The sequence below is a fragment of the Hypomesus transpacificus genome, chromosome 12 (assembly GCF_021917145.1).
Source record: "Hypomesus transpacificus isolate Combined female chromosome 12, fHypTra1, whole genome shotgun sequence".
Lineage (NCBI taxonomy): Eukaryota > Metazoa > Chordata > Actinopteri > Osmeriformes > Osmeridae > Hypomesus > Hypomesus transpacificus.
In genome coordinates, this window is record NC_061071.1 from 8,398,615 (window position 1) to 8,418,953 (window position 20,339).

The following is a 20,339-nucleotide window of genomic DNA, read 5'->3' on the forward strand; positions in this document are numbered from 1 at the left end:
TTTAAGTATAAAAATCCTGCCTTCTTTTCAAATTGACTAAAATACCGGTAGATGGCAGCAATGCAATCATTTTCACAGCCAAACCAGGAACATTTCCGTAATATTTAATTTAAAAAATAAATCTTTAAATATATCATCATCAGTTTGAAACATTTTAGATATCTCTCTTTTACAAATAATACAAAGATTTACACACTGTTCTAAAATATATAAATATGTTAAATTTGTATCCTACACTTATTTTGTTTGACTGGAAGTGTGAGTTTTTTTTATGACAAAATCTTTCTCCAAGGTGATCTTTAAGAAAATACAGATTTTCTTTATGATACTACTTTGATTTCAATTTGATCACACTCCTTTAAGCAAAAGGCTGAATATTCATAACAAAACACAATTCAGCTTTTCACAAGACGATTGTGAGTGTCCTGGCAAACAGTCTGTTGTCAGCAATGTAAAAGAGCATCTATTGTCATCCTTCAGAAATGTTCATAGCTCCTCCCCCCTCCCCCTCCCCCCCTCCCCCCCTCTTGGTTTAAACTTCTATGACAGTCTGTCCAGTCTCACTGACTCCCTTGTGTGCCTTGATGAAGTTCAGACCCTGTTGGCACTCCAGCCAATTAAATGTCCTCATCTGTTTGCATCTCTCTTATTTAACCAATCCTACCGCTTCTCTGTTCCTCCCCTCCCCATAAGGTTTCACTTTCCAGACTCATCCATTCCCCAGGGGTGGAAGTGTTCAGAGTCCAGTACCAGGGTGCCCAGCCAATAGAGGATCTGAGAATACCAATGGAGTCCATCTCCATGATGACCGGTGGTGCCAGTCCATCGATGCAAAAAGCGGAGCGGGTGGAAGGCCCAGTGGGCCAGAGTCTGGTGATCCACTACCGCATAGCAGGACACCACCGCCCCGTCCACCACCACGGTCCCCTGCCTCGTGAGGGGGGCATATGCACCCCTGTCCTCCATGACTAAGACCTGGGTGATCCGGGAGAGACGCGCTGCGCTGTGTCTCTCTCCCTCCTGAGTCTCTGCGGTTATCAGGCACTGTCCTGGTTGAGCTTCGCTGGCAAATATTGTCCTCAAAACACCAGGAGGGGGCACTGTCCCCTCGGTGCAGTTTCCTTCTGAGACAAACAGAAGATGGGCTGCTGTGAGGGACAGGCCGACCCCCCCTTCTGTCCTGATCATGTAGAACTGCTTCCAGGTTAAGGGGTCACGGTCCAGGAAGGTGAGGACCTCGCTGTATGCCAGATCCCCGCTGCCGTCGCTGCCAGACGAAACGAGCACTCGCTCACTCGGCTGCAGGTCCCGCATCGCCCTTTGACCCCCATCCTCTAAGGTCACCATCGCCCCCCCGGGGAAACAGCCTCCTGACTTGGCAGCCACCGAATGCTCTGAGAGTGAAAGAAGAAAGGAAGGGGAAAAAAAGAAAACGTTTGAACAATACTTTCAAGTGGGGTCCGGTACTCAATAGCAGATTGGCTACTCCCTTAAACTAAATATTTACTTATTTTACCTTCTAAAAGTACAATAAAGAACAAAACAAATCTTGAAGATAAAAGGTATTTTTTTTAGGATCAGTAAAAGTGTGCACGTGTGGCATTTGAAGAGGTCTACTGGGACAGTCTCAAGTCTATCTAATCCAACACAAATATTTGGGGAAGGTGGAAACCAAGGCCAGGTGATAAGATTAGTGATCTTGGAAACAGGAAGGAGGGAAGAGAATAAATGTACAGGTTAATCATCTCAGGACTCAAATGTAACCTTGTGTTCTGAACACACATAAGAACCAACAGTGTCTAGAACTGAAATCATGGAAAGGGGGTAATACAATAGCTCTAACCCACTGACTTATTAGAGGGGAGTGCCTTAATGCTCGCTTCTGTTCCATGTGATTGGTCCTATACCTGTCCTTCCCCCTCCCTCCCTCTACTATGGAAGGGCCGTGCTCATTGGACTCTACTTCTCCCGGCCATCACTGGAGGTCCAATGAGGAGGTCCAATGAAGAGGTCCAATGAGGAAGTCCAATGAGGAGGTCCAATGACTAGGTCCAATGAGGTGGTCTATGAGGTGGTCCTATGTGCTGGGCTCTGGAGGACTTGAAAGTGAGGCTGAACTTCAAGGTGCCCCATTGTTTCAGTAGTGTAAATTGAGTCATTACTCGACTTTCACCCCTAGGTCTTGCATTTAGCAGGGGCCTGGTATGACAGCGCCCCCTAGTGGCTTCTTCCTCTTGGTCTCCTTTACTGGGTATCAAACTTGCCAATGGCACAAATCGTGTTCACAGAAAGGGATAATCGAACAATGTCAGTAGTGCCAAAGACACAGTTGGTTTTACAGCTGGCATGACGAGTTGCCTTGAGTGAATGTCTTTGCCTTTCAGTTTGTTTTTCAGTTGTAAAATAAAAAAAATGACCCTTTGGGGCTGTCTTCCGATCAAGTCAAGGACTGGTAGCTGGCAACCCGATCTGGGTGGGGAGGAGAGAGAAGCAGAAGAAGAGGGGAAAGGAAGGAGGAAGCAGAAAAGGGGAGAGAAAGTCAGAATCTCAGTTACCACTCAGAGAACAATTGGAAAAACGGGCAGGAAGTGGGTAAGGGGCTCTCAAAGTCTGAAGTACACTTGCTTAGTTTAAAGTAACTAACACTGGACTGGTTACTGTGTCCTAAATGGCCAAACGAAGGATGATACAGTAAGAAAGAGCCGAAAACAAAGAACTAACAGAAGCAGTGCTGCGTATGAACACGATGATTCTGTCATTTCCTGAGAAGGGGGAGGTGGGCAGGGCTGGGGCGGGTGAGATTTTAGGAGTGGCATGAGAAAGAGTGAGTGACCACACAAGGGTTCGCACGCACTTGAAAGTGAAGCGCCAAGCAAGCGCAGACTGGGAAGGTGAAAGCCAGATGGAGCGTTAGGAGAGGCAAGAAGACAAGCGTGTAGGAGAAACAGCCAAAGCACCAGATGAGATCTAAAACCAGCTGTGACCAGAAGGAGAGCGTCTTAGTGCAGGGCGATGAGGTGGCTGGAACTTGCTTTAGTTGCGTGGTCTTCAGTGGGATGGTGTTAGAGATGCGTGGCCTGTCCGCTCTTAGTGGGAGTCCCCTGAGGGACACTGTCAGGTCCCCTCCTGGGAGAGAACACTACGCCTGACCCAAACTGCCCCGCTGAAGCCAAGGTGAGAGGTTTCTGTGTTAGTGGGGGTTAAAATGAAGAAAGGGACATCCATGCACTCAAACGATCCTTTCCCTAACTTCTTTCAGATCCACGTTCTCTTGGACTTGACCTCCCTCCCTCCCCCCCTCCTCCCCTCCCTTCCTCCCATCTCACCTGACTTGACGCTGCAGTGCACGTGGGCCTTGGACTCGTAGTAGACCCAGTCGAAGCCGGCCTCCACCGCCAGCCGGGCCAGCATGGCGTATTTGTTGCGGTCGCGGTCTGACGTGGTGATGTCCACGGCCCGGCCCTCGTAGTGCAGGGACTCCTCCGAGTGGTGGCCGTCCTCGTCCCAGCCCTCGGTGACCCGCAGGCGCACGCCGGGCCACAGGTTCATCACTGAGATGGCCAGCGAGTTGAGCTTATCCTTACAGCGCTGTGGAGGGAGGAGGGCGACGGAGGGGAGCGTGAGAGAGGGGGCGTGGTTAGCGATGAACGCACCTACATGACTGGAGCACACGTCGCAGGAACAATCAGGCTCTATGTGAGACATCCATTTGTAGCACGGACGGACAGTACCCCCCCCCCATCCATCCATCGACCACAGACAGGCTCACACTCCCTAAACCAATGGTTTGGGAGAGTCTCCTGTCTCCCAAACCCACTCGCGGATCTCCCCCACAATGCACCACGGCAGTCACCAGCACCCACATGTTTGCTTTCTGTGGTGAGCGAGGGAGCCATGGGGCTAACTTAAGGCCTGGAGAAAGGTTGGAGGGATGGAGGGATGGAGAGATGGAGGAGGAGGTTATGGAGGTGGGGGTGAAAGGGAGACTGAACTGGGGTCTGGTGAGGGTGAGCAAACAGAGGGTGAGAGGACCCATTGAGGACCCTTAAGACGCCCCCTTCTCTCTCTCTCTCTCTCTCTCTCTCTCTCTCTCTCTCTCTCTCTCTCTCTCTCTCTCTGTGACTCTCTCTCTCTCACACACACACACAAACACTTGAATGACACTGAGACTGAGAGATTACAGAGACAAACATGATCAGTTTGACAGTACAAAGCCTATTTATTATGTGGCAAGCATCTCTGAGCCTGTGCAGCAGTCTGCACCAGTTAGAATACGTCCAGCAGTCCCCGTGACAGTGAGTCCATGCATCACTGCTGTGGTAAATCAACCTATATGATTAATATTGGGGCTTTTATGTTGGGTTTATGGCTTTTTATTAATGCTAAGTGAAACGACGAGCGTGAATGAATTCTTTCTTGAATGAATAATTCTATGAATGAACAGTTTTCCAGGTTGGAACTCTAGGTCGAGGATAAGAATAGCCCATTGCGGAGTCGCCATAGATGCCTTTTCACAGAGTAGTGTGGATTTTAACATCTTTTTTTCTCTTTGCGGTCACAGAAACGATCTGGAGTTCATAAATCAGACGATGAATTTTGTTAGTTTTCCTTTCAAGGTACAGATCGACGGGGTTTCTGTAGGAGCGGTTTAGCACTAACCACGAGCTACACAAACATTCGATGCGAAGTTGACAACACTCGCCTATGCACACCTATGGCTTTGCTACAGAACAGTCAAGTCAGTATGAGCGGCCCAGTGCCACTCGCGGGCAGGAAAGTCACCACTGAATCAAAAATAAGAGGCGAAAAAATGTGTATAATTAAGGCTTAAATGCAAGTGAAGTGGACTATTTTTGCACATGTGTGCTGCAAAAACAAACAGAAAAATAACACAAAATAGTAAAAAACAAACAGGAGGTTGTCTCCTGCGGCTGGCGGCAGCGGTCGCGCTTGGAGCTCATAAATTGTGCGCAGGTCAAGTTAAGCGCGCAACACCGACAGCGCGGACCGAGGTGACAGCTAAAGACGGAGTGGGCACTTTTATTCCCACGTGGGTCTGTGGGACATAAACGCTGGTGCTTAGAGAGGAAACCCGTGGTCACAAGAGGCAGATATAAATACTTTATTCCTAGGGAATTGAAGTCAAATAAATTCCACTCGGAACCACATCAATGACCGTGTCGTAAAATTTCTGACAGTCCAGAAGGCGACCGTTAACTCTGGCCAGTCAGTCTGAAACTAACGGTAAACATTTGTACATGCGCGACTCAAGCTCTAACCAAATAGGACGATTGGGTGTTCCCCCCCCCCCCCCCCCTAAAAATGATGTAGGCTAAAACAGAGGGCATGGTGTTTTAATTAAACGTTACCACGTTTCCATAGCCAACACTACCTTTTTTTGACAAGGTGTTGCCTACAACTAAGGGTCAACTATTCCCATCTTTTCACGCATGCCCAACAGTTGCAATTGATTGAGGCAGTGCCATTTTGACCCTATTTGACATGTCAACACACAGTCCATGTCATGTGGTAGCAAACATACTCGGGGGCCACCCCACTGACGAACCAAAGCAACACCGAGTCAAACAACATATCAATATTTTAGACAACTATAGGTATTTGAATTGCGTGACCGTAAAGCGAATTGTGCAAATATGCACTGCCCGTAATCAGCGCTCTCCACTGCATTGAGACATGTGCAACCCAAGTCAATAACATGCAATCGATAACGCAGGTCCACGAGTTTAAAGGCTGAGCAAAGTACAAGAGTTAGCTTTAATACCCAACCCGATCTTAAAGCCAAGGTCTCAAGTGCAGGGGATCCTTCGGAGAACATGTTATCATTGAGCTTTGGATCTCTCCTAGGAAGTCTTACCTGAGTCATCATGCGGTCAGCACCTGTCTTCTCTTCATCTTTGAAAATGATGTCCGGGTTGTAATTCGGAGCGAGCTCCTTGAAGCGCTCCGAGTTCCGGGTAATTTTCCCTTCATATCTGCCACTCGCTCCTAAAGTCTTCTCGGCGACATTAGGGCTGAACTGCTTCAAGGAAAGTGGTGCAAGTTTTCTTGGGGACCGCCTCTTGCCATATCCCCTTCCCGGTCCGCAGCTCTCACCGACCGGCGAGAGAATCAGGGCGCACCAGACGAGGCACGTCACCAGCGAAGGGAGCCGCATTCCACTCGCGTTGGCGGCCACCCCGGCTGGTGTCAAACTTTCACCAATATATTTAAACACCTCCTCCCCCTGGTCGCTTCTTTTCTACAGTTTCTTAGTGTCAAGGGGGAGGAGGACAGATTCCTTACGAATGAATCACTAAGTCCCCAAAACTCGCCATTCCCGGCGCGCAAAAGGACAGTGCGTAATTGGAGTCGTCTTATCACGCCGGCGTCTTTTTAAACCAAAAAGATCTTAAACTGGTAGGACTCTCAGCTCCTTTCACCGTGTAGCTCTCCTATTCCCAGTCCCGGCAGAAGCAGAGGCATAAATAGGCTAAGTCAGTTTATCTTGGCAAACAGGTTCAAAGCAGTCTATATAGTTGTGAGAAGCGGTCACAGACAGGCCCAGTGCGCAGACTGTGCTTTTGGGTAGCGGTCAAAGGGTGTCCCCGCAGCGGTTTCTGCCACTCGGGCCGGTTCTCAATGCGTCCCTGTGGCGCAAGGCTCTCAGCTGAAATGGAAATGGAAGAGATCCGACAGATGAGATGCCGTGGAGGAGACCGCGCCCTGCCAGTCCTGCCCTCTGTCCCAGCCTACCTCTCCTCCCATCGGGTCAGCCCGGATGAGTCTTCGCTTTATTGCCACACGCTCCGCTCTTTCCTCAACACCACTGTGTGTATGCCAAAAGGCTAGACAAACATCAGTGTGCGGCGGTCTAGACTCGCGCACACTGACACTGTCCTTTGGACCCTTGAGACTATCTTGAACTCAAATGTGGTACAATGAGGAAGAAAACACGCATGTCCGCAGGAACACACACACGCGCGCGCACGCACTCTCCCTCTCTTTCACACACATACACTATCGGCCCTTGCATTGGAGATCATGCACAAAGAATTGAGTAGATCGGTGAGAAGCGCGGTGAATTGTGTCGGGCAGGTCCGGTTTCACTGACAGAGACAGGACATCCAACACCAGGCGACTGCTGGACCCCATCACGGCGACTCTGCCCAAACCCATTAAAGTCCTATTGAGACAATGTGCTCACACTGTCGTCGGATATCCCCTTTCACATATTTATTGGATTAGTAGCGTAACAGACACCTAATTAGCGCAAATGGTTACAATAACAAGTTATGGTTTCTCAATCATAGGCAATTTCATTTAAGATACGTTTTTTTTTATAGCCTACGTTTGAGATTTTTAAGTTTTTAGAAAAAGGAATAAAACGGAAAAATAGAATTAAGAGTTTCAATAACCCAATGCTACACAACTTCAATAGCATTCTTGAGACGCTCCGACACCTTGAGTCAATATCGCACTCTTCCTCGAGAAGCAGTGATCAGTCGTCTGGAGCCTCAGTCACCTAGTCTATCGACCGGCGTCCACTAGATTTTCCGTTTACACTGACTAGAGTAATCATTACTCAACACGCATAACACTACTCACCTGATGAGGTCTGATTAAAAATAGACTATGTATTATATTAACAATATCCACAGTTGATGCAAAAACAGAACAAGAACAACCAGGTAGAATCGACCTAATCCAGATCCATATTTGACCCCTTATTTGTTTATTGGTAATAATACACTGAAGCATTTAAAAACAGTAAAAACAAAGAAATAAATGCCTTAAGTATATCTAAAAATAATGCAAACTCAAGTTAAAACAGGATTTCATTTTAAATGATTGCTAATTAAAAACGTATATGACATAGCCAATTTCTCTAGTCCAAGTTAGGCTACATGACCATAGTATGTCAGCAGTGTGGATTTCCTGTCTGTGGTCACCTAAACAGCCCGACCGCCTTCTTCTTCCTGGGTCTGGAGGCGGGTCTGTCTGAACTAGCAGACACATCAGATCCAGTCTGCAAGGTAGTGGAGGAGAAAGACACAGGTCAACCACACTCAACGACCTTAGAAACCTCCGGTATTACCGCACGTGACCCATGTTGACCCTGTACCTGTGGTGCTGTAGGTCCGGTGGGTTCCGTGGCTCCAGCTTGGGCCCCCAGGCCGGTGGGGGGGTGCTCCCCCAGACTGGGTTCACAGCTCCCAGCCTCTCTCTCTACAAGACAGCAACAGATACACACCTTAGCAGGCAACACCTCTATCCCCATGGAGATAAGCCTATGGGTGACCACAGTGATCAGACACCTTCTGTGCCTGAAGATACCTGCTGACGTTTGTTTGAGATAGCGTGTGTGTGCACCCATGGAAATGGATGACGGCCTAACCGGTCCCTGGAAATGGTTGATAACATGGAGTAAGACAGCGCAAAAGGACAGGGGCAGGGAGCGGTCCGAGGAGAGGGGATCCGACCTGGGGGTGGGGTGAAGCCGGGGCTGGGTGCTGGGTCCTGGCTCTGAGGGGAGGGGTCACCCCGGTCCTGGGCGCTCTGCTCAGACAGCTTCCTCTTGCGGGCGTTGGCGTTGCCGTGTGTGGTGACGGCCGCGTAGAGCTGCTGGAGGTCTGGGTCGAAGCCGAAGCCATCCTGGGGGAGCCGCAGCTGGGGAAGAGCCTGGGAGGAGGGGAGGGCGAGGAACACATAAACACCTTTGGGGAGTGAGGGGGGGGAGACAATCTTCTTCAACAAATATTTCACTTCCTTAACGGCTGGGTGTGGGTTTGGGGCAGGAGTGTCTTAAAGAAGACTGACTCAGGAAGCTGTCAAAAACAGACAGTGTCCCAAGCACAAAGAAATATCAGAGGGAAGTAAAGGAAGGCAAGCTTGAGGGAAACGTGACGTCTTAGTGTCGGGCCCTGGCCTGGATCTCTCGGTCACATGTCTGAGTTTCTGACCGTGCATGATTGAGGTGTGACCGAGGGCCTGTAAGAGTCGAATCACAGCCCTGTTACTGGCACCACGAGCCAGAGGTAGCCACGCAAACAAGAATAACACCACAGGAGGCAGGAAACGCGCACACACATCCATGTGCACACACACACACACACACACATCCAGGTACACACAGGAACGCACACACAACCATGAGCGCACATAGATTTTCTTTCGTTTTTCTGGAACCGCCGACCTAGCCACACGTCTGACAGATAAGAACTTATGCAAACGGATCCAACATATGCGTATGCACGATGGGCACATATCAAAACACACTATTCATTTTGCTGCCGTTTTTTTTTCTTTTTCTAATCCTTTTTCAAACGGAGAGGACAAACTCTCCAAATTAGCTCTTCAAATATTGACCGGGAAAAATTGGTGGTCTCTCGCTGCTGTCAGTGAGAGAGGGGCTCCTAAACATACTCGGTCAGGTTTAGAGGTTTGCATTGATTTATTTTTGTTATTTGTTTGTTTAAATATCGTAAAAATAAATGTATGCTCTGGTGAGCTTTGGTTCTCCTTTGGGCACAGAGAAACCAATGTGCTGCATTGAAAGTCATTCGAGTAAACGCTCCTTCTCTTCACTTGCTCCATTTTCCCATCTGGTGATCTTTGCCGGATTTTTCCACTTTTATGTCATCCTTCGCCTCAGCGCAAACCCATATCAACGACCAAGAATATCTATGAGTTCGCTTGTTTCAATCTGAAGTCATAGCTCAGATGAGTATCTGAGAGAAGCGCATAGCGTCGTAGATATCACGGTGCCATCAACTGCACGATCCTCACCTACCTCACTGTGTGTGGAAAGAGAATGGAACGACAATTGACATATAAAAAGAGAGAAAGGTGACTGGCGTGGGTCAGTAACCCCTGTCACAGTTAATATTCTTCTGGAACTTTCCTTTGGCCCCTTTTAACACTGAAACGCTCTCATAACAGACCAAAGTCCTCCAGCCCCAAGAGAGAGAGGGAGAAAGAGAGAGGGAGGGTGGGGTGGCTGCAGTCAGGGCAGCTCACCTGGGTGCCAAACCCGTCCATCCACCCCCCCCTCACCTGCTCACCTCTCAACCCTGTCCACCGTGGGTTGGCAGGCCGGTGGGCATCTCCATATAAAAACTGGCACCACTCTCTACCCGCAGAGCAACCGAGAGATGGAGGCGGAGGGGAGGATGAGAGGAAGAGGGCAAGAGAGATGGCATGGCGTGTTGACGTTTGCCCTATTATTAGTCGGTAAACAGCTCTGGTTATAGCTGTGGGTGTTTTCCCTGATAACCAAGTCTCTATGGCCAGTGTTCTGTAGCTGGGGCGACGGACAGCCCGGCCCATGTTGACTTCTTCCATTTTGTTGACCTCAACTTCCTTTCCCCTGTCCCCCCCCCCCCCTCCCTGAACCTGACACATCACTTCCTGGAGGGGCCCCGGGCCTTGGCCCCCTGCTGGCTCCCAAACCTGATCTGCAACACACTGGGATCCTCTGCTGCTGTCGGGCCCCCTCAGCTGGGCTCTGCTAGCCTGGCGCAGCCACACGCCCGGCGACACAACCGTCGTCGGTACCCCGCTACCCTCACACAGACCAGCTCCGTGCGCGCACGTCCACTAGGCCTGATCAACGCAAGTGAATATGAGGGAGGTGGCAGAGTAAGGCTGACGTTTCAAAGGGTCTAAGACCTTAAACTGATGCACACAAACCTCCAGCAGTGGGCAAACGTGTTGTTGGATTTATATTCAGACGGTGTTGATGGACTCTAGGTGTGAGGATGACAGGCGTGAGGACAGCCAGCCAGAGGGGGGGGTGGGGGGGGGCAGGGTTTGGGACAGCGAGGGGTGGAGGACTGTGTGCTCTGCAGGGGGATTAGGACAGCCACAGCTGGGTACACACACACACACACACACACACACACACACACACACGGACACAGCGCCAGGCCAGGGGAGGAGGCAGGAGGGAGCGGCCATCCTCACCTCACCCCACCTCCCTGAGGAGAACACCCGCTACTCCTGCGGAGGGGAAGGCGCATCACAGGAAACGGCGCCTTTGCCCCGCACGCGCCACTTCCTGTCCGAGGGAGAATGGGTTTATGGGTAACCGCGAGGAGTGACAGAGGTACAGATGAGTACGTAGATGAGGCCACATGCTCCATTAGGAAAGAGGAGGGAGGAAGAAAAAAAATGTACGCATCTCTACTTAAGTTGCCACCTCTTCCTTGGCTAATCAAAACCTCCAGCCCCCTAACAAGTTGTTTGTGTGAGGGATGACAGTCCGGTGTGCTCTGTTCAAATGTACTGGATCCCCTTGCCTGCCTGCCTGCCTGCCTGCCCCGCCATCTTGCCTGCCTGTGTACGATGGAGTGGCTGTGATGTCTTGCGGGACACCACACTGGCCCCGTCCAGGCGGTGCTGCCCAGCTGAAGGGCTCGCAGGGAGCGGGCCGGGCCAGGCCACAGAGGTCCTAATTACAGGCTCGGGGGCTGGGGACAGCCCGGTGGAAACTGTGTGCAACTCCACGGCAGAGGAGAGAAAGGAGAGGACAGGAGGGAGGACGAGAGGGCGGAGGCCAGTCAGGCCCCCCCCCCCCCCCCCCCCCCCCCCCCCCCCCCCTAAAAAAAGGGGCCTCCAGGATGACATGGTTATCAGTTAGGGATGAGTACTGGAGGCCTGGAGCCTGGGGCTCCATTTCAGCCTGAGGCTAGTGCAGCAGCCTCCCCCCCCCACACACACACACATCTCACCTCAGAAGGGAGGGGCAGTTATGCAGCCTTTGCCCAGCAGAAAATGACCCCAGTGACAAGCTCCAGTTCGCTCTTTATCACCTGCTGCCAATAAAACACTGAGAAAGCACCGGGCCGTCAACAGTAGCCCTGTCAAACATCTTTAAGTGTCCATGGCTAGTCACACACAGATACCACCAGCACCCACAGCTGTACCTGGGCCGGGAGGTCACCTGACCACTTAGGGGTGTCGTTTCACCCACGGCCAGGCCTGCTCCAATCAAAGTTCTCTCTCATTATTGGTGCATTATTTCAAAAACACAGGAAGTTCATTCTCCCGATACGTGGCGCTTTTAAATCGAATAAAAGTCAAACACTGGAGCCGTCTCTCAGGCAAAGAGCCCATGCCTTGCCACCGTGCCCACCGTGCCCAGTGGTGAATGAGACGTGGACACGGTCACAGACGCCAGACAGTTGTCCGAGCTTTACTGGACCCCACCTACTTATCACACAGGCCGTGAATTCCTCAGGGCTGTGTGATAAGAGCCTCTCACTCGTGTTTCTATGGGTGGATGTAAATGATTTACAGGGAGAGGCGGAGGAAGAGAGAAGGAAGGAAAGAGGCAGGGACGCAAGGGAAGAAACAGAGAGAGGGAGAGAGAGACAGAGAGAGAGAGAGAGTGAGAGAGAGAGAGAGAGAGAGAGAGAGAGAGAGAGAGAGAACGGCACATACAGAGACACAGACAGACAGACAGAGAGCGAGAGAGAGTGAGGTGGGGGGCGGCACGGTGCGGGAGCAGCAGCAGAAAGAGGCTTCACACCGTCCTGGAGGTGCAGAGAGCTTCTGATGGATGGCTTCTCCTCCACCTGCACCTGAAGAACCCCCCCCCCCCCCCCCACCTCAGTCTCTCCACATCCCACCCCACCTCAACCCAGAGGGCCCCCAGCACGGCCAAACCCACAGCGCTGCCAGCCCGCAGCCCCGGCAAACAGCCTCGCCTCCTTCACTCCCTCACACTGGTCTTCTCCTTTCAGGACCGGAAAAACCAAAAGCGTGCGTCACTGCTGCACAGACTAGACAAACGCACCCGAAAACACACTCTCACAAAGAGCGAGAGAGAGAGAGTGAGCGATGAAGACACACTGACCCTCACACACACCCTCAGCTCTAAAACCAAAGGCATGCGTCACTGCCTGAGCCCTGTGCACAAACAGAGACACTCCCCTGACCAGGGTCCCAGTCCTGACCCACAACACCGACACCCAAATCTGGGTGCAGTTGGTGGAATGTTAAAGGATGGATGAAATTGTGTGTTTCCCGCACGCGGCAGAATAATTGTTCCCCCGAATAATTTGTATTCGATTCCTTTGCCTACGGTTGTGTGTGTCTGGGTAACAGTGGCACTTGTATATCCGCCACCACCCCAGGTAAATGTTGACTGGTGGTGGGTGGGGCTGTTGTGTGGCTGAAGGGGCTCCCATGGAAAGCTGGGGTGGAGAAGAGCAGCGCTTTCTAGTCCTCTCTCTCCCTCTCTGTCCCTCTCTCTCCCTTTCTCTCCCTCTCTCTCCTTCCGGCATGTCTACTGTACCTCCTCCCCCTCTCCCCACAGTTCCATCTCATCCCTCCATCGCAAAGAGGCTCGAATGGAGGAGAAGACCGAGGGAGAAAGAAGAAAGGCACCAGTGTGGCGATGGTGAGGGGGGATAGGAGGAGCGTGGAAGGGTAGGGACGTGGGACAAACAGAAAGGGCGAGGAAACCCCTCCCCTTTCTCCAATCCTTTGATTTTTCTGGAAAATAATTCACCCAAAATACCCCCGTGCTTTGCTTTGATGGCGAGCTCTGTCATCTCAGATGTATTTACCCACAGATAAAGGCATCTTTCACTGAGCCACAGAGCTCCCAAAAGGCAGGGCCGTGTTTGCAGAGGTGAGTGGAGAATGATGTAGCATGGCCGACCAATCGGTGACTCAGTCTTCCTTATAGCTCTGGGCAGTAAAGGCGACTCACAAGGAAAGATGAGTAGCAAGGAAACAGAAATCTAAACAGAGCGAATGACACACAGGGGAATGTTTCCTTCAAGGGGTAAACATTAACAGACACACACGCTCCTGCACAGATAAATACTGCGCTCTCACACTGCCCTACACCCCGTCTTCTGTCCTTTAAGCCAGCCCACGATGGGCATTCTCCCTCATCCTAGTTTGTGTGGGAGGGTGCATTTTGGCCATCTGTCTACGCGATGTTCGTTTGACACTTCCAGGTGAAATTCTTTCCAGACACATTTTATTTCAGTTTGGACTTTGGTCCGAGGCGCCCTGTCGAACCGGAGTGGAATTTGCCACAGTGAGGAGAAAGGGGGGATGGGGGAGACAGAGAGAGAGAGCTCTTTGATCCCAGACAAGTTTTCTACAAACCACCATCTTTTTCTCCCAGCCCTTCTGTCTCACGAGTGGCATTTCTCACACCATCACAGTGGGCAGACATATGGGCATAGGCTGGCCCACAGACGAATGCCCAACCAGGGCAGGGCTTCAGGGGCAGTGGTCGGTTAAGGTAGTGGACCACGTCCTCTAACTGCTGCAGACACACACACACACACACACACACACACGAGCGCACAACCACACACACACACACACGCACACAACTCCAAATTCCTCAGGACACTTTCAAATACCCAAACACAGACACAGGTCAGAGACGGGGGTCAACAAAAGTCATCCCTGAGAAATTCCACATCATCATACAGTAAACAAAGACTCCTAACACACATTGACTCGACACACACTGAGGGTGAACGCTTACATGTCCCGCTCCACAGGAGGGAACAAACACCCCTTACAGAGGTAATTTGAGCCAATAAGAGTAGTTACCCTAGCACCATGCTCATCGAAGCGTGGGTACTGTAGTTCCTCAGTCGCTCTCTCTCTTATTTCTGTGACAGAGGGCATTCCTGTGGGCTGGGCATTTGACCACGTGGTCAGAACCGTGGTTACCGCAGCAACCACAACCATTTAACATTTGGGGACAGAGTGGTGACCGGGGTAAAAACAGGCATAACACCCCTGCTGCGTAGCGTGACAGAGGAGACCTCTCAGTCTCTCTCTCTCTCTCTCTCTCTCTCTCTCTCTGTGTCTGTGTCTCTCTCTCTCTCTGTCTGTCTCTCTCCCTCCCTGCACACACTGTCTATACTGTCACACAAGCACACGTCGGTGGAGTGGAGGCTAGGCCCTGGGAATCTTGTTCCTGGCTGGTTCTGGTTTGGGGAGCGCAGGCCAGCAGGAACTCACCTGTGTGAAGAAGTTCTCTCGGTAGCTTTGCTCCTCAAAGGCTTGGGTCTGTAAACGTTCTGGCCAACCCACACACACACACACACACACACCAATTAGAGCAGGATGTGATTTGAATTGTGTGTGTATAGGGGAAACGCGTATAGGGTGTGTGTGTGTGTGTGTGTACCTCTGCTTAACACGGCTCCATTCTCCCTGTAATCCTGGATCTCCATGTCTTTCCTGAGCAGCAGTTCTCCCAGCTGGCCCACCTGCCTCTGCAGCAGCCTGCTCATCAGCAACAGGGGGCGCACCAGCTGACTGCACACCTGGCAGCACACGCGCCAACAACACCACACGTCACTGTCGGCCCCCGCCACGACTGTGTACCCAAGACGCGCACGAACAAAAAAGGAGAGAAGTAGGAAAATGGAGAGGTTTCGGAGCGTACCAATGCCAGGGGGGCGGGGGTGCAGCGGAACTCCCAGTAGAAGGGTAGGCCGGCGAGCTCACTCTTCAGCTTCATGCTGATGTCGACGGCCTGGCGCGTGAGAGAGATGTGCGCCCCTTTGGGTCTCTTTATGTCCTCCCCCTCCTCCTCCTCCCCAGCACCCTGCTCCCCAGACAGACAGGGCAGGGCCACCTTACACAGGTGGGAGAAGAAGGCCTGCACTGGGGCACGCAGGCGCCGGTTCAGCTCCTGGGGGGGGGGGGGGGGGGGGGGGGGGGGGGGGGGGGGGAGACCAGGAGAAAACACACAGCTGTCGATGGCACTGGGCTTTCAGCACCTTCAAAACGTCACATTTGTGTCGTGCTGTCACAGTCGTTTGTGTTGACCTGCGCTCGGTCCTGAATATCTAGGCTGTCCATGCTCTCCTCCCACACACTGTGCAGGTCGGTCAGCAGAATGTGGTAGGCGGTGTCCCCAAACCAGGTCTTGGCCAGGAGACGTGATCCACTGATGTACACCGGGGTCCACAGACATGCGAGGAGATCACTGCGATCTCTAGCTTCTCTCTCCATAGTCAGCAATAACCAGGCAGCAAGCCACACTAGAAGGTGAGGGTTTCGTGTTATGAGCAGGACCGAGTTTTACAACTTTCACGACTTCTCGTAATGCATGTGGCCGGTCGGCTTCTTCCGATCTAAAAGTATGCCAACACCTACACATGGTAACAGTACGGTTACTTCTACAGGCACTGGGACACTCACCTCTAAAGAATTCTCGAAGGCTGGACACAGATCTGTTAAAACCGTGTTACAGACGCCGTCTTCACCGCGTAATCACCATCCCTCTGCCTGCTGACCACACTGACAGCTACTGTGGGTTTCTTGTGACCTGTAATGGGGTTGTTTTCGGAGAAACGTGGTATTTCGTGACAGTGTCATTACAGTAATACAGTGCACGTTTGAGAGGTTAATCATACCAATTTGGAGGACGCCAGCTAAGTGTAGTTAACTAACATTAACAAGCAAGTAGTAACCATTAGCTAGGTCGCTAACGTTTGTTTGCAAAGTGTAGAAAACTGTAAGTGTTCCCTGTCAAACGGCTCTTCCAGTACATTTGCAGCATTGCTTCTTCGCGGAATAAAATATTGTGGTAGCTTTATCTAAAACGTTAAAATACATGTTTTCAATGAAATAACACTCAAAGACAAACTCACCAAGCTACACAGAGGCGTTTCCGCCATCAAAATAATTCCTGGTCAACACAATACCCATGCTATAAAGGTTCCGCCTTTTCATTTAAAACAAACACTGACAAAAACTCAAGGTTGTTTAGTTTCATTTTATTTATTTAACAACAATTTTTTTAATGAAAGTCAGTGACACAGGTAACTTGGCCATCCAAAAATAGGCAAAAACACTTTTTAGGTCTACATTTTCCCAAAGTAATCTTTGTCTTGAATGGGTCTTTGGTAAGGGGATGACCTATGGGGGGAATCAACAGTATTGGGCCTCTCTTTGCCTGCCTTGTAAGCTTTGATTCGTCCATGGGAGGTGGTGGCTCGCCTCGAGGGACTGGCGGGTGGGATAGAGAGGGGATCGAGAGGAGAGAACACCAAGCTGCTGTGTGGAGATGGAATATTCGCCTCAGGGCGAAGGGACCACGGTCTTGAACTAGCAGGGCCTGTCGTATTATCGGTGCCCAGCCAGGAGAAGAGAGATGGATACTCATTACTGGTGCTTGATGTCCCAAGCCTAGGGCCCAGCCTATCAGTCCTGCTGCTGCCAAGACCACTGCTGCTCTCCCCCAATTGCAGAGATGGGTGGTTGGTTCCATCTACCCAGGGAGAGGGCGCCAAGGTCCGGGTCTTGATGTCAGCTGAAGCACCAAGAGATAGGGGGGGGAGTTGACGGCTGCTCTGGAAGCTGCTGCTCCAGGGGTTGGAAGGTGGGGTGGTTGGGGGCGAGACCAGCGTGATGGGGGGTGAAAGCAGCTGGTGAAGGGTGGAGCCGGGCCGCAGGGCAGCTGGGGGAGCCCTGTCTGGTCTCCCCATGGGGCTGGGATCAGTGGAGGGGTTCTCAGTCCAAGCTCCCAGCAGCAGTGGAGGGGCCACCTCCGTCTCTCTCGGCCGGAGGACCTCTCTGCAGTGAGGATGATCCTTTCTCTCGGCCGACTTCACCGTGGCGAGCCGTCTCACCTCTTTCCATTTACCGCCGGCTTTCCGAGTGCCGCTCGTGCCAACAGCATCCGTCTGGGTCCGGAGGTCTCCATCGCTCGGCCTCCCAGCAGGGCCGTCCAGCCTGGACTCTGCAGGGTCAGACTGGGGCTTGCCCTCTTCCTGCATGTGCTTCTGTGTGGGTGCATGGATGAGAGCCGACACTGGAGCCATCACCTCCCTCTGCTGCACCAACTCCTCCTCCTCCTCTTCCTCTTCCACGGCAGTGAGATCGTACGGAGAGGTGGGGTGGGTAGGGAGGAAGGTCACCATGGCGGGGCTGCGGGTCTCGTCGGTAGGAGCCTGGACGGCAACGGGCTTCTCAGGCGGGACACTGGTCGCGTGTCCGGGAGGAGATGTGGACTGGGGGGGGACTGGGGCCCCGGCACTTTGGAGAACTGGTTTAGGGGTCACACTGGGAGGGGTCACACTGGGAGGTGACGGGGGCTTCTCTGTCGTCTCTTCCATCGTGGCTCCTGGTGGAGAGTCCTGTCTCACATCCTCCCAGGATATGGAAGCATCCTGCTGGGATATACCAGTGAGTTAAATATGTGTCATCCACATGGTCGTATCGTCATGGTTTAATGAGCCTTTGCATTTCAGCAGCTTGCCTGTGAAACAGGGACACTCTTCATCAGAGTTTGAACTGTCATGGGGATTTGATCTGAAAATGATATTCATGTCATTACTGCCTTGGTGGATGGTAAGGACTCCCAACCAGTGGGGTGGAGCCACAGAAATGTATTTAGTTTCTTGTGGTTTCAATTTTAAAGCCTTTAAAGAGTTAAGAATAAGATAATTTCAATAAGAATATAACGCCCACCGTCAGGCATGTCCGGTTTGGCAGAGTGAGCAAAACTCATCACGTTAGAAATCTTGGAGGATGCTGTCTTCCATTTGGAGAGACCCTGGGGGGAGAAGCACATTCAGTATTATGACCCTTTCACCTGCAGCATGCAGACAAACACAAACATAAATGCACCCCCCCTTTTTACTTTGCCTGTCTTGTTCATCCTCCAGGTGGCTTCAGATGGAGGTCCTTTCCTCATCACCAGCTTCTCCAGGAACTGGACTTCCTCCTCCGATGACTGACAGGCCTCCATATCTTCATGCAGCTGTAGAATCCTAGGGAGGTTTTTGGCGACGCGTGGAAGACCGATTTATTCTAGCTGCGGTTCGAAACGCTCACACGCACATGCTGATAGAGAGAATGACTTTGTTTCTCTTAAGTCCCCATGATTGCCTTTTCAAACATGACCCATTAAAATGACACTTCGTGGATCCTGGATCCTTATTCGAAGCGCGACCGCAGAAGTGACTCACCTGCTCCTTTTCTCCAGCATCTCCATGATGAGGGGAGGTACTCCAGGCAGGCCGATGGACGTCTTTGTAAAACCAGCGGCGTCTCTTTTCAACAAGGCTCCTACGAAGTCAGTGTATGGCACTGGTATTGGGGTGATCACATTACTGCGGGCAGAGTAAGTGGAGGCAGTGCGTTTTGGCGTGCCGACGCAGCAATGAGGAATCAGTGGAGCAGAGGCAACAAAGAGTCAATTTCAGAAAGATGTCTTGTGTGTCAGGTAAGGTCTCTAAACGAGAATGAGGGACAATCTGTTTGAGCGAGTTTCTCACAAGTGGGAATCTTTGCGATGGTCTGGAGGAAGACAGCGTAGAAAGATGGACCGCTCCACAACCCCCTCCAAGTTCTTCTTTGGGTGAATCAACTACAAGTGTACCAAGTAGAAGAACGGCTCTCAATATAAATCACCCGTATTCTCTTTCGTTCATTTAAATAACTGAATCTCAGTCGCTCTAACCTGATGGGAGTATCCATAACCCAGGCTTCCATAGACCATCACCAAATCCAACTCAAGCTTACATATGCCCTAAACCGTAAGTTCAAAGACACTGGTGTACACAAACAAACAAACTTTTTCATGAATGATAAGAATCTTATTTCGATTTTACCTGTCGTTTATGTCTCAGTTCCACCTGCTGAGGCACTGCTGTTTTCTAAGGCGAGAACATCAATCAAGATATGAGTTGTTTGACAAAGGTGCATTCTGGCTCTAAACTTGGAATGAGTTCTGCCTTCAGGGGAGTTGATAGCTGGGTTTCCACCTTCACTCACATTGAGGATATCCACTAGCTTAATGAAGTTCTTGCCTATGAGTTTGGGAATGCGGGTGTCTTGCTCAAAGAAAATCAGCTCCAAATCAAGCTGCTGAACATCACTGGCCCCCGAGGAGTTTTCGATGTCACATGGAATCTTTCCAACCCCCCCCCCAAAAAAAAGTTCATTATGTTGAGGGTACACACACAGGACCGTTGTAGAATGTTGTCTTAATGACAACGCTGGCATCCATTTAAACATTGATTATACACTATCAATGTTTAGGCTATACTGGGACAGGCCATGTGAAAGTAAATGTCAAAGATGATGAATAATCACTTCCACTCAAACACAAGTTAAAGGCCTACAGTACCTTTATGGAGAAGTACTTCCACTCATTGAAGCTGAGGGGGAACGGTGAGTTTTCGGCCTTGGGGTCCTTGTAGAGTTGCAGCATGGTGCACTTCATTGTTAACCCTACACTCAACCTCACAATGCCCCGGGTGCCTTTCTTTATAAAAGTAGCTGAAGACATACCTACCATTAAGAAAAAAAAATATGTTCTTGTATCAATAACCATAATG

The 20,339-nt window shown here is 50.9% G+C and overlaps 3 protein-coding genes across 3 annotated transcripts; all 3 read right to left on the reverse strand.

Annotated features, from left to right (window-relative positions):
* Positions 1-170: 170 nt before the first annotated feature.
* On the reverse strand, positions 171-6,648 carry LOC124474522 (indian hedgehog B protein-like). Its single transcript, XM_047030743.1, has 3 exons — positions 5,876-6,648; positions 3,327-3,588; positions 171-1,394 (listed from the first exon to the last, which is right to left on the reverse strand). The coding sequence occupies exons 1-3, from the start codon at positions 6,173-6,175 to the stop codon at positions 697-699; spliced, it is 1,260 nt and encodes a 419-aa protein (XP_046886699.1). The 5' UTR covers positions 6,176-6,648; the 3' UTR covers positions 171-696.
* Positions 6,649-7,689: 1,041 nt separating this feature from the next.
* nhej1 (nonhomologous end-joining factor 1) lies at positions 7,690-16,706 on the reverse strand. The gene is made up of 9 exons (XM_047031554.1): positions 16,644-16,706; positions 16,192-16,318; positions 15,817-16,031; positions 15,431-15,679; positions 15,170-15,308; positions 15,001-15,059; positions 8,481-8,679; positions 8,123-8,226; positions 7,690-8,026 (listed from the first exon to the last, which is right to left on the reverse strand). Exons 3-9 carry the CDS (start codon positions 16,000-16,002, stop codon positions 7,946-7,948), a joined length of 1,017 nt encoding a protein of 338 aa, XP_046887510.1. The 5' UTR covers positions 16,003-16,031; positions 16,192-16,318; positions 16,644-16,706; the 3' UTR covers positions 7,690-7,945.
* Positions 16,707-18,006: 1,300 nt separating this feature from the next.
* On the reverse strand, positions 18,007-19,549 carry LOC124474925 (C2 calcium-dependent domain-containing protein 6-like). The gene is made up of 6 exons (XM_047031390.1): positions 19,460-19,549; positions 19,275-19,366; positions 18,966-19,109; positions 18,638-18,767; positions 18,466-18,550; positions 18,007-18,164 (listed from the first exon to the last, which is right to left on the reverse strand). The coding sequence occupies exons 1-6, from the start codon at positions 19,496-19,498 to the stop codon at positions 18,046-18,048; spliced, it is 609 nt and encodes a 202-aa protein (XP_046887346.1). The 5' UTR covers positions 19,499-19,549; the 3' UTR covers positions 18,007-18,045.
* Between the last annotated feature and the right edge of the window lie 790 nt (positions 19,550-20,339).